Here is a 12,540-nt window from a genome sequence, read left to right as displayed (position 1 = left end):
ATTCAATAAAATTATCTATTCAAATGAGATCCTTGCATTACAAGTCTATGTATTGGGATGATACTTCCCAACCTGCGCGTTGCTGTAGCTCTGTGATGACCTTCGAGCAGTATAAATCCTGCACTATGTACTTTGCAGCGTTTACAAATGGGTGAAGTGTATGAAAAGGGATAATGGGATGGATGGTGGTTCTGCAGATGAATCAAGGAAGACAGGTTCTCAACGTGGAGCTGAGTTGCCAAACATGAATGAAAAAATTATGACATTCTTCTCTCCATATTTCCAAGCATTAGCTGCAAGCCAAAGCCCTTCATCTGGCAGAGCCAAGGAGGATTATTGCGTGGATATAAGAATGATCAAGGGCAACGACTGCAGGTCTGTGCTGCTTGGTCGTTTAATAATTACAAAACTGTTCCTGTTTCCCGTGCACGCACGCACGCACACACACACACACCCAAGAACAAAATATACTTTATTTTTAGGAGGGTGTAATTTGGGGTTTTCCAAGAGAAGCACTTTGAAAAAGAAGCTTGTGGTGCAGAGGATGTTCTTGCGGTGCAAATTTAGCTGTGCAAAACTTGCAGCTTTGTGCAAACATGAGCTACAAATGAGCCTCCTTCTATGGGAAACATTTGTAAAATAACAATGAGAGTAATAATTTAGTAGGGAAAAAAAGGGGGAAGCTAAGCACTTTCAACACTTTCAACGACAATACAGTATACATGATAGCATATGTGACGTGTGTTTAGTGTGACCAATCACAGCGGAGTGGGTATGCCTAGAGGAGGGTTGGGAGTGGAGTAAATTAAACTGAAAGTTTCATCTTGAAGCACCGCAGAAAAAGGTGCAGAATTTGGAAGATCTAGAAAGCTTTCTGTTGGGGTTATTGTGTATAGCTGCTCTGTAGCAGTCCGCAAGTCAGTGAGCATAATAGGTTGCCTTCAAAGAAGTTGTAACTCCTAAAACTGCAGTTGCACAAATCTAGGTTGAAACCAATACAGTTTGACTTGAGGACCAGGTTGCTAGGAATGACACATGTTCTTCTTACTTTTCTCCTCCATGTTCCTATTGGCTGAATAGCGTCTCAAAGTGCACTCAGGCCAATTCCCCAGAGAGGGACCCTGCATTAGCCTGCCACTGTCCCTCATCGGGGTCCCGCTCTCGCTCTGTCATCGCAGCTGAAAGAAATCCAAGCTACAATAATTCATGAGTCTTCAAAGCGGTGTGTTTGCATGCGTGTGATTTTCACGGCGCAGAAGAAGATTTGAGCGGTGCTAACTCAATTTTACAGAGCAGACAGAAGATGGGAAGGTAGAAATAAATGATTTGGACTTTTCGTCACGTAGACAGTATCAGATTGCTGAAAATGTTGAACTCCACATGATTTAGGTTTCTGCTTTGCAACTCGAATCAAATGATGCTTAGCAGGATATTTGTAACAGGAACAATTTCAGTGTTGGATTTGTGAACACAGGCAGGCTTGATGACTTGTGCAAATGAGCATTAGGGGGAAAAAAAATCAGCATTTACAAAAAGCTACCCGGTAAACAGCGTCAACAGGAAACACCGCAAATCTCCAAAGTGGCACGGCGGAGGATGAAAGTTAATGAGGTTCCTTCAGTACAACCTCTGTGCAAAAACACACAACTCATGGATGGATGTCAGCTGGGCAGCAACCTGAGGATTAATCCAATTCGCTGCCCGCTGGACCAGAAGTTGATGCAAAAATGAGAGGTTGGTTTTTACAGCAGTTGAATTGCTGAAATGCAATTCAAGACCTTTAACTTGATAAATTACGCGCAGCCGGGAAAAGTCAATTCTAAGCATTTCTTTGAGTAAAAACACTGCAAACAAAAGGACACAAAGCAAAGTAGGTCAACACAGATGTACTGCTGACTTGCAAAAAGCACCAAAAAGACACACTCATACACAAAACTGGACGGGACTTTTGTTTTACACAGCAGCAAGTGGCTTTTGCCAAAACAAGCTCACAAAAGCAAGGAATAAAAGAGTTGTCAGAGCACATTTAAAGCGAGACATAAAATGTGATTTTATATTAATTTTGACTTCATTATGTGCTTCTCAAGCGGCCACAAAGTGTATAAGAAGACAGGAATATACAGTCAGGTGTGGAAACTAATATACCGTAGTTTCCGGACTATAAGTCACACTTTTTTTCATAGGTTGGCTGTTCCTGTGACTTATACTCCAGAGCGACTCATAAATGAAAAAACTGTAATGTTACATAAACATTGGACGCCTTTTCTGTTTCTTTTTTGTGTAGCTGAATAACCATTGTATTAGCATATCTTACACCTACTCAGCCTGTTCTCTATTCTTTTATTGTTAGAACTTGCTTTCCAAAAGGACGTAATGTCTGTTTTGGTCATGTAGTTTGTAAAATAAATTACCTGCAAAAAATGCGACTTATACTCCAGTGCGGCTTATGTATTTTTTTTTTCGACCTAATTATGCATTTTTGGCCTTGTGCGACTTATACTCCGGAGCAATTTATAGTCCAGAAAACACGGTAATCCAATCAGATTTATTAGGATTTGGATGAACTGGAAATAATCTGTCCAACTGTCACTATTATAAAACCTATTATAAAATCTTGAGTCCATTCAGTCATTCATTCATTTTCTACCGCTTATCCTCACAAGGGTCGCGGGGAGTGGGGTGCGGGAGCCTATCCCAGCTGTCTTCAGGCGAGAGGCGAGGTACACCCTGGGCTGGTGGCCAGCCAATCACAGGGCACATATAGACAAACAACCATTCACACTCACATTCATACAAATGGACAATTTGGAGTCGCCAATTAACCTAGCATGTTTTTGGAATGTGGGAAGAAACCGGAGTACCTGGAGAAAACCCACACATGCACGGGGAGAACATGCAAACTCCACACAGAGATGGTCGAGGGTGGAATTGAACGTGAGTCTCCTAGTTGTCAGGCCTTCGCGCTAACCACTTCCCAACTACAATACTGTTATTCTTTTTACCTCTAATAATAATACATTTTATTTGTATAGCGCTTTTCAGAGTACTCAAAGACACTTTACAGTAGAGAAAAAATAAAAATAGAGTTGAGTAAAAACAGAGTAAACTATGCATTAAAATACAATATCCATACATTCATTCAGAGCTAAAACAAGGCTAAATGCAGGGCGGGGCGCAGCAGTCAGGTATAAAAAGTTAGACTTTAAAAACGGATTTAAACAGGTGGGTTTTGAGTTTTTTTTTGAAGGTGGGAAGGTCGGGGCAAGCACGGAGTAAAGGAAAAGGCTCTGTCTCCCCAGGTTCGGAGTAAACTCAAAAACTCTAAAAACTCTAAACTCTAGTAAACATATACATACATACATAAAAAAAGCACACTTACCAGCCAGCACTCCTGCCATGTAAAGCAGACTTATTCGTAAGACGCCATGGACCATCTCCAAAGGAACGCCAATCATCAGCTGCAGTAAAGCATTGAAGCCCAACTGCTCCAACCTAAAAGGGAGACAACATGCAGGTCAGAGGGGACGAGCTAAACCAGAGGTCTGCAACCTGTGGCTCCTCTGCTTGAATATACTGTATATATTTCTGAATATTCACGGAGAGAATGTACCTTTTTGAAAAGGGGTCAAAATATCTGACTTTCTGGAAGACTGTCAATGCATCCTGGCTGGGTTCTGAGGGGGGGCCGAGGGGGTGGGGGCGTTTGCTTGATTCGTGACAGACATGTTGCAAATCCCTGTCCTGCCAAGCGTGTGTGTTAAGTACTTTCTGTGCTTGTGTGTGTCATCGCAACGGCATGGGAACATGTTGGCGCCAGAGTAAACTTATCAGGTAAGTTCATTTATCTTTGATACTAGCTAGGTCCCGGCACTATCACATGTACTCCATCAACACTGACTGCTGAACTACTTTGCTACCCCAAACTTCCCTGTACTTTTAAGCTGATATTCTGCGGCGAGGGACGATTTTTCTCTCGTGGGTGAGGGGCAAAATAGCTCTGAAGCTGAGAATACGTACCCGACGTGCATGAACATATAGCTGAAAAAGCGCCACACTTGAGCGCGATGGCCCGGGTGGTACACCAGGGGGCTCTTCATGAAGTCAGGCTGGTAGGTCTGCAGCACCCACTTGTTCAGCATGATGCCGTAGCACATGAACACGATAATCTGCAAAAAGTCATGCTGAACTGGTTTAAAACCAGTCTGGGGGGAGGAGAAAACTACATCAGAATAAGGCTACTGTTCCTCACCTGGACGATGGTGATGACGGCGATGAAGACGGGTGGGGGACACAGGCGGTTCTGGTGGAAGTACCAGCGGCGGTCCGTCTCGCAGGGCAGGATCTCATAGGCGACGTAGCGGACAAAGCGTTTGTAGAGACCCAGGCCCGTCTCATCCAGCAGGATCTCCCGCTGCAGTGTACGGCGGCCATTAGCAATGGCTCGGCGGAAGCTGCTGGAGCGCTTGCTGCTCATCTATGGTTTGAAAAATAAAAGGTTATAGTTAATTTATGCTGGGAAAATTAATATTGAGATATTTAATCTTCATATGTATATATATCTTTGTCAATGAATCATGAATTTAGCAACTTTCCAGTTACATAAAATGACAAATTGCTATTGGAGAGCATGCAAAAAATCTAGAAGCCGCACAGTTGTTGTCTACAATCATGCATTTCCAGTTCTCCCAGGATCCATTACTAAAACGCCTCACTTTAATTACACTGTACTTCTTTAACAAACCAAAACATACACAAGCTTTTAGTGTATCTATCGTACCAACACTAAAGCAGAAAAGCTGCCGAGGGAAACCCACAAAGGTCAACGTTTATAGTTCTGCATTCATCACAAACTGCTTGTGTTTTCTCACTGTGCCATTAATCAAGCCAGCCGGCGGACACTGTTTAACATCCCGACGTTACCTTTATAGGGGAAAATATGCATACAGCAGAGGTACGATTCATTTGACAATCCCGATTGAGTGAAATCTCCATTGTAGCTAAAACAACAGCAGTTCCTTGGAGGGGAAAAAAAATGCCTACGAAGCAATTATCTCTGCATCCAGCTTTGTGCTGCGATACGATCTGACACAAAAGTGTGGAGGAACAAGAAAGCGGCTGCAGACATTCACAATGTGGCTTACCAAAAAAAAAGCCTCCTCGGAACTTGTAGCCACGGGCAGTAATTCAATGTCAGGTGTTGCATCATGCATGTCGGCACAAATTCCGTATTGATAGGGCCACACAAAAAAGCTAATGAGTAAAAACATACTGAGGGCAAAAGACTGTACAGGAAGGAGCAAATCATGAGTAATTAAACAGATTGTTGCAGTAAGAGAGGCAGACAATGTATGATGGGGTTCTTCCACACCAAAGTCCAGCTGGAATTATCCACCAAGCTTCTCGTTTCCAAATGTGACTTTCTTCTTCTTTCTCTTTGGGCTTTTCCCTTCAGGGGTCGCCACAGCAAATCAATCTCCTCCATCCAACCCTGTCTTCTACATCTGTCTCTCCCACACCAAATACCCTCATGTCCTCCTTCACTACATCCATAAACCCCCTCTTTGGTCTTCCTCTACGCCTCCTACCTGGCAGCATTGTTCTACCAATATTTTCATCATCTCAGCTCTAGACATGTCCCAACCATCTCAGTCTGGCCTCTCTGACTTTATCTCCAAGGCCTCTACATGTAATGTGCGGTTCCTGATCCTATCCATCCTGGTCACTCCCAATGAGAACCTCAGCATCCTCATCATTGTGTTGTAGGCTCGTTTTCCCCCACAGGGAAGTGAATATCTCATTTGTGGGCTACATACTCACTTTTCCAAATATCAATCTGTGTCATCATACTGTAGTCCAAATACTATGTGTGTGTTGTTGTTTAAGGAACATTACCTTGTTGACTTGTTGTCGTAAGTACTGTATATAAAGCCCAAACAAAACAACATCAAACTAAATATTAGAGACTTGCAAAACCTATGATAATCCATGACTGAGGGGGTGGGCATCTTGAAAAATAAAATTTTGAGTGAACACACAGTCTTTACGTCTAATTTAATGCTTGTATCGCTAGGGAAGTATTTTAGTGAAAAAATCAATTTATCTGCTGCACTATTGTAAGCATTGTTGACTTAGCCATATTGTACTAAACAGCCAGGACAAAGATGCCTAACCGTTTGATTCCATATATGATGTGTGTGTCCTTCTACTTGTGTCCATACATATTAATGCTGAGAGGGGAGTTAGAATAAGTGAAGAGCTTGCAACCAAAAGGCGCTAAATCCAATTTTCACTAAGTTGCATGTTTTTCACAAGTTTGATAGACCTCTGTCATATGTATCCAAATCACATATTTTGGTCTTGAAATCATTTTTAAAAATATGAAAAAAAGTGATGTGAAATTTATGCTTTCAACCAAAAGGCGCTATTTCCATTTCATGGTGCAGTCAAATATGAGCACTGCTTTTAATAAAATTTGTATTATTGTCTGCAAATTGTTATTTTTCATGTGGGTATGATTGGGTATGTTGAGTTGTGTTAAAGCTGATCATCATGGAATGTGGATGATGTTAATGTGTGCTATAATATCTTAACAAAATTTTATCAGTAACAGTGTACTAGTGGTAGGTTAACATTTTGTTTCTGTAATGTGTGAAGGTGAACGAGTGCATGTGTGTGTGTGTGGGGGGGGTGTATTGTATGTTGAGAATGGCTTCTGTGTTGTAATTATTTTATTAGCATAGCACATTAAAGCCCCTTACATTCTTTTACAACAATGCCATTGAAGAAGTTAAAGGTGACTTCAAATTTATTTCAGCCAAAAGGCGCTAAATCCGAAAAAATATATAAAATACATGGTGTGTGCAGGATTTTTATAGCATGCATTTTTATGACCTATATTGATAGCTCTTTCATTTGCAATATAGACTTGATGACCAAATAGATTGACATGTGTGTAATTAAAAATCATTGATTTTCTTGAGATCAGTCACAATGGATTTAGCGCCTTTTGGTTGCAAGCTCTTCAAGTGTGTTGCAGGTCTATTGCACTTCATAAAATGACAACAATGCATGATGCTTTGAAAGAGGGACGGCTGAATGGGCTAAATGGTGAGCATCAGGTGTGCACGTGTCTGTGAGGGGCCGTTCTCTTCTCGTCTCTTGCACATGCTGCTCTCAGTGATAGTCGATTGTCCTTGATGGATTAATTAGCCACGACGCACGCTCCATACCTCCCAGCTCAATACTAATTAGTCATAACCATAACACACACACGCGCAAAAATCTGCTCTAAAAGGCCACAGTAGCCCCCGATTGCCCCGTATATGCAACATTTGGTCAGGTGATAGCAGCCCCCCCCATACCAACACCCGTGTGGCAGCCCAGTGCTCACTGATTCCACCCTGACCCAGATACTCTTTCTTGCCCAAATCCTTTTAATACGAGACCTTTTTCCTAACTGGCCAAACCCTCCTTCATGGTTTAATCATTACAGTGCTCTAAAGATAGATAGATACTTTATTCATCTCAGAGAGGAATTCAGAAAAGTGAATAAATAAAGTGCATTATTTTTAGCCGTCTGTTCTAGAATAAGGGCATAAAATGGAGTCATTCAGATCATTTTCTGACCATGGTGTGGGGTTGCATGAGTGCCGTTCTTTGAGTGGAATTCCATCATGTATTGTGAAGTAGAGATTGAGAAACTGGGCTCCATGACTCCGAGATTAAAGGAGGAAGGGGAAGGCGAGGCAGTCACCTCCAGACCTGAACCCAGTTGCAGACTGTTGTGGGGTCTGACACAAATATCATTGTTTTATCAAGTGCCTCTGATATCAACTGTAATTGCATTCTATAAAATAATTTGGGAGTGTGACCAACCACAGCGGAGTGGGCGTGCCTGGAGGAGGGACGTAGTTGGAATACGTTAAAACAGAGCATGAAATCCAAATAAATACAGCTGAATAGGTACAGATTCTGGAAGAACTAGAAAGTTTTCTGTGCGGGTTATTGTGTGTAACTGCTCTATAGGAGTCCAAAAATGAGCATAATAGGTCCCCTTTAATATTGTACAGTTATCTTCTTACATGTTTTATTTTCTTCTGATGAACACCGCAAAAAGTAAGCAAGTTTTGAGTGCAGCTCAGCTTAAAATTTTTACTCCCTTGTCAGGTTTTAGTCAGCATTTTCGGAGAACGTGTCATATATAATCTGTTTTACTGAGTAGACCGGTGATTTTTTGAAGTGCTACCTTTCTTTCTGTGCCACTTAAAGACTCTATTGAAAGCACAACATGTAAATATTAAAATTATCTTTTTGAGTGCAACAAAATGCTTTATTAAAAGAAGAATTGCACAACATTCAGCATCTGTTTTGGTGAAAAAAAAGACCACCTGCACACTCTAATGAGATCCAATACATGAGCCATGTCAACAAGTCTGCCTTAAAAAAAAGATCATAATGCTGAGTTTTGACTGACACTCTACAAGAGGTATTGATTTGACAATATGTTTATTACTGTGGTTGTGGACCTGCACCGCAACATCATCGCCTGTCTCATGTTTCACGCACATACACACACTTGACTTTAAACAGTGTGCAACGTCCGCTAAATGACATCAATAAAAGACACCGGCTCTAATAAAAGGCCCACATTTGTCACAAATTAGGGAGTGGTACTTATAAATGTGTCTGAACAGTGACTGATGGAGGCATAGGAGAAGAACGAGGGATGAATACAGGAAGACAAAGAGACAGAGAGAGAGAAGACTGCTGCTTGTTTGCTGATGACCTGCTTGAAAATGTCACACAGTATTGTAATAACCTCAAACACTGCCTGCAAAGTCACGGTATCATCACAGCAGCATTTCAATATGCCCTCAATTTGTTATCAAATATAAAGACACTATGTGAGAGAGTGGCCATATCATGGGGAATAAGTGACTGCATAAACTATCCAATTTATGGATATGGTTTAAATGCATCCGCCTTCATCAAAATAAATGCCACTTTGATACATTCATTTTCTATCGCTTATCCTCACGAGGGTTGCGGGGGCGCTGGAGCCTATCCCAGCTGTCTTCGGGCGAGAGGCGGGGTACACCCTGGACTGGTCAGCTAGCCAATCACAGGGCACATATAGACAAACAACCATTCACACTCACATTCATACAATTTGGAGTCGCCAATTAACCTAGCATGTTTTTGGAATGTGGGAGGAAACCGGAGTACCCGGAAAAAACCCACGCATGCACGGGGAGAACATGCAAACTCCACGCCAAGAGATGGCAGAGGGTGGAATTGAACTCGAGTCTCCTAGCTGTGAGGTCTGCATGCTAACCACTCGGCCGCATGTGCAGCAATCAACATTTCAAGTCTAATGATATGCACTGCATGAGAAAGTGGAAAGGAAAACATACTGCAAAGAGAAAACATATTCTCTTTGACCACAGGGGGCATTTCTTAACAAGTATATTACACAAAACAGCAGCAACAGAACCAATGTTGTAACAGTGGTAAAAAGAACTTTTCAGCTAGCATTAATAGTGTCTTTATATTTGATAACAAATTGAGGGCATAATGAAATGCTGCTGTGATGATACCGTGTGATAGGGCACATATATATACACACACACAACCATTGGCAGATCGACCACTCATGATAATTTAAATCCAACTACAGCCATTTTGTGCAAAAAAAATAAAAACTATCAGGGGGTTGCCTACAGCCACATCTGTTGATGTCAATGTTTTTTGACCCCGTGCTAAGTACCGACCCCGGTTGTTTTTTGTTAACCTTGACCATGACCATGCATTAATTGAATAGAGGTGTTAATAAAGTAAGATAACATTCCATTCTTGTCACATGGTTGAGCTCATGATCCCTCCTTTTGCAGAAATATGCAATATTTTATGACTAATGTTATAAAAGGAAAACCAAATTCAATTCCACCCTCGGCCATCTCTGTGTGGAGTTTGCATGTTCTTCCGTGCATGCGTGGGTTTTCTCCGGGTACTCCGGTTTCCTCCCACATTCCAAAAACATGCTAGGTTAATTGGTGACTCCAAATAGTCTATAGGTATGAATGTGAGTGTGAATGGTTGTTTGTCTATATGTGCCCTGTGATTGGCTAGCTGACCAGCCCAGGGTGTACCCCGCCTCTCGCCCGAAGACAGCTGGGATAGGCTCCAGCACCCCTTGCGACCCTCGTGGGGATAATGAAAATGAATGAATGAATGCAGCACAGGCTATATTTATAGGTTATCACATGGTTTGTCTGGTATCAGGCCAGGTATCATGCCCCGCGTGTCAGTATCAGCCCTCGACCTTCTGGGCCTGATACCAGACAAACCATGTGATGATCTTATTATCACATACTATTTAATCATGAGCTTATCACATACTATTTAATCAAAAGACCATTTTGTTTCTAGAAAATGTTCAGTTTATTACATGTATTATATCTAAACAGTGTAAACAAAACAATTGTAAAAATATTTCAACAATAATATTTTATCAACAGTCTTATCTTATCAATGTCTGACAATCAAAGTTCCATTAATCAAGTTTTTTTGGTGACTGGAGAAGCACTAGGCACTAAGCACTGGTGTGCTGTTCTCTGATTGGTTGTTTCACGGGCACGATACCAGAGCAGCGCGCTCTGAGTGGACAGCTATGGGGGCTGATACTGGACATGGTTAAACTCTATATTTTATCAGTATCACTGCCCTGGGCTTTGACACAGTATCATTTCGGCCTTTTCCCGTATCATTCATGGGCGGCTTCTAGGGTACAGTGCCAATTAATACAATTAATTAATTAGTATGTGATAATTATAGGTTATCACATGGTTTGTCTCGGCCTCGGGCTGATACTAGCATGCGGGGGCATGATACTGGGCCTGATACCAGACAAACCATGTGATGATCTTATTATCACATACTATTTAATCATGAGCTTATTATCACGTACTTTCGTTTTTCCATCATGTAACGTGCCAGAGAGTTCAATTTTGATTTGAGAGAATCAGGCTCGTATTCATTCATTATCTTTTCTGATTGATAAAAAAATGTAGCGACCCTGACGTGTTCATGTTGACATGTTGTGCTCTTGAGTGTCTGACTGTTCCGGGTGACTGTGAATGCACCAGGCGTGGGGGTGTGTCATGTTGAGGAAGCACTGTTGCGTTGCTGGCGGTGGTTGCAACGGCGTGGTTACGGCCGACAGTAGCCATTATTGTTGTGTAATAAAAGCTTGTTAGCGATCACAGTCGTGTCCTTTCCATAGCGTCGGCAACGACGTTACAATAAACATAGACACGTATTTGTCTAACTCAGGCGGGGGAATACTTTCTACCAGTCTTCGTTCGTTCTTGCAGTTGCAGTCGCCCTTGGTTTTCCGACTTGTATTTGCATTTTTAGTTTTTTCGATCATTTCAAGAGTGTCCTCCTCATTAATGGTGATAAAACGTTCCATTTCTAATATTCTGTTTGCTATTTTCCCTATTTGTCTTTCGCCGGGAGTGTCAACCGCTGACATGTTGACAGAGCACAGACGGCAGCAAAACTAACGCTCTGTGTTCACGCTCGTGCGCTGTTCTCTGATTGGTTGTTTCACTGGAACGATACCAAAGCAGCGCGCTCTGAGTGGACAGCTATAGGGGCTGATACTGGATATGGTTAAACTCTATATTTTATCACTGCCCTGGGCTTTGACACAGTATCATTTCGGCCTTTTCCCGTATCATTCATGGGCGGTTTCTAGGGTACAGGGCCAATTAATACTGTAGTATGTGATAATTTTAAATATGATGTGTGCTGAAGCCACACCACTGCCAGCTCAGTGGGGGGTGCTCACTAAGACGTGTTGTGAGGTCAAGAGTCCACATTTACTGACACATTAAAGAAACATTGCCAAGATTGATCCTCCCTTTTGCAGGACAACGACCCCAACAGACGAGTCAATTTTCGCTACGGCGAATCAATTCCCTAACCTTTCTGAGATCCGACAAATCCAGGTGTGTGTGTGCACTTGTGTGTGTGTGTGTGTGTGTGTGTGTATGTATACACACTGCCATTGTTTTGTTACTTAAACTTGTAGTTGGCACTCACCAGCTCGATGAGCTCCTGGTAGCACACTTGGCCCTCTTCGTTGCTCTGGACCAGCGCTAACAGCATGTCCAGTTTGGACGGATCCAGCTGCAGCTCATGGTGCTCCACCAAGCTGGTGAAGTTCTCCACTGCGATGAAACCGGTGTTATCTGGATCCAGCTGGGGGATGTAAAAAAAAAAAAAAACAGAAACACACAGGTTTACCTAATCAAAATAAAGTAAAAGTTCTGAGATTTTTTATCATGACTTGCATGTGTATCATGTGGCCCATCTAGCTCTGCATGTGCTTTAAAATAAATGTTGCTTTTTCTGTGAAACTTTGGCATGTTAAATTTGAGTCTTTATTCTTACTGTTTGTTGGGGCTGCAGTTTGGACACCCCAGATGTAGTAATAAGCTGGGCTTCTTCCTCCTTTTGGGTCCTCATCTAAAAGTC

The 12,540-nt window shown here is 42.0% G+C and overlaps 1 protein-coding gene across 2 annotated transcripts in view; it reads right to left on the bottom strand.

The window, feature by feature from the left end:
- Nucleotides 1-12,540, bottom strand: part of rhbdl1 (rhomboid, veinlet-like 1 (Drosophila)) — a 45,850-nt gene that overhangs the window by 16,172 nt on the left and 17,138 nt on the right. For both annotated transcript variants that reach the window (XM_058061509.2, XM_078788652.1), the window contains 4 exons: nucleotides 12,106-12,264; nucleotides 4,250-4,474; nucleotides 4,018-4,166; nucleotides 3,380-3,492 (listed from right to left, as the gene is read on the bottom strand). In XM_058061509.2, the coding sequence (XP_057917492.1) occupies nucleotides 3,380-3,492; nucleotides 4,018-4,166; nucleotides 4,250-4,474; nucleotides 12,106-12,264 (646 nt within the window). The remainder of the gene's footprint in view (nucleotides 1-3,379; nucleotides 3,493-4,017; nucleotides 4,167-4,249; nucleotides 4,475-12,105; nucleotides 12,265-12,540) is intronic.

Source organism: Doryrhamphus excisus, unplaced genomic scaffold (genome assembly GCF_037039965.1).
Source record: "Doryrhamphus excisus strain RoL-2023G ecotype Guam unplaced genomic scaffold, RoL_Dexc_Guam_v1.1 HiC_scaffold_24, whole genome shotgun sequence".
Taxonomy (NCBI): domain Eukaryota; kingdom Metazoa; phylum Chordata; class Actinopteri; order Syngnathiformes; family Syngnathidae; genus Doryrhamphus; species Doryrhamphus excisus.
Note: the sequence above shows the minus strand (reverse complement) of the source record. Positions and strands in the feature narration are given on the sequence as shown.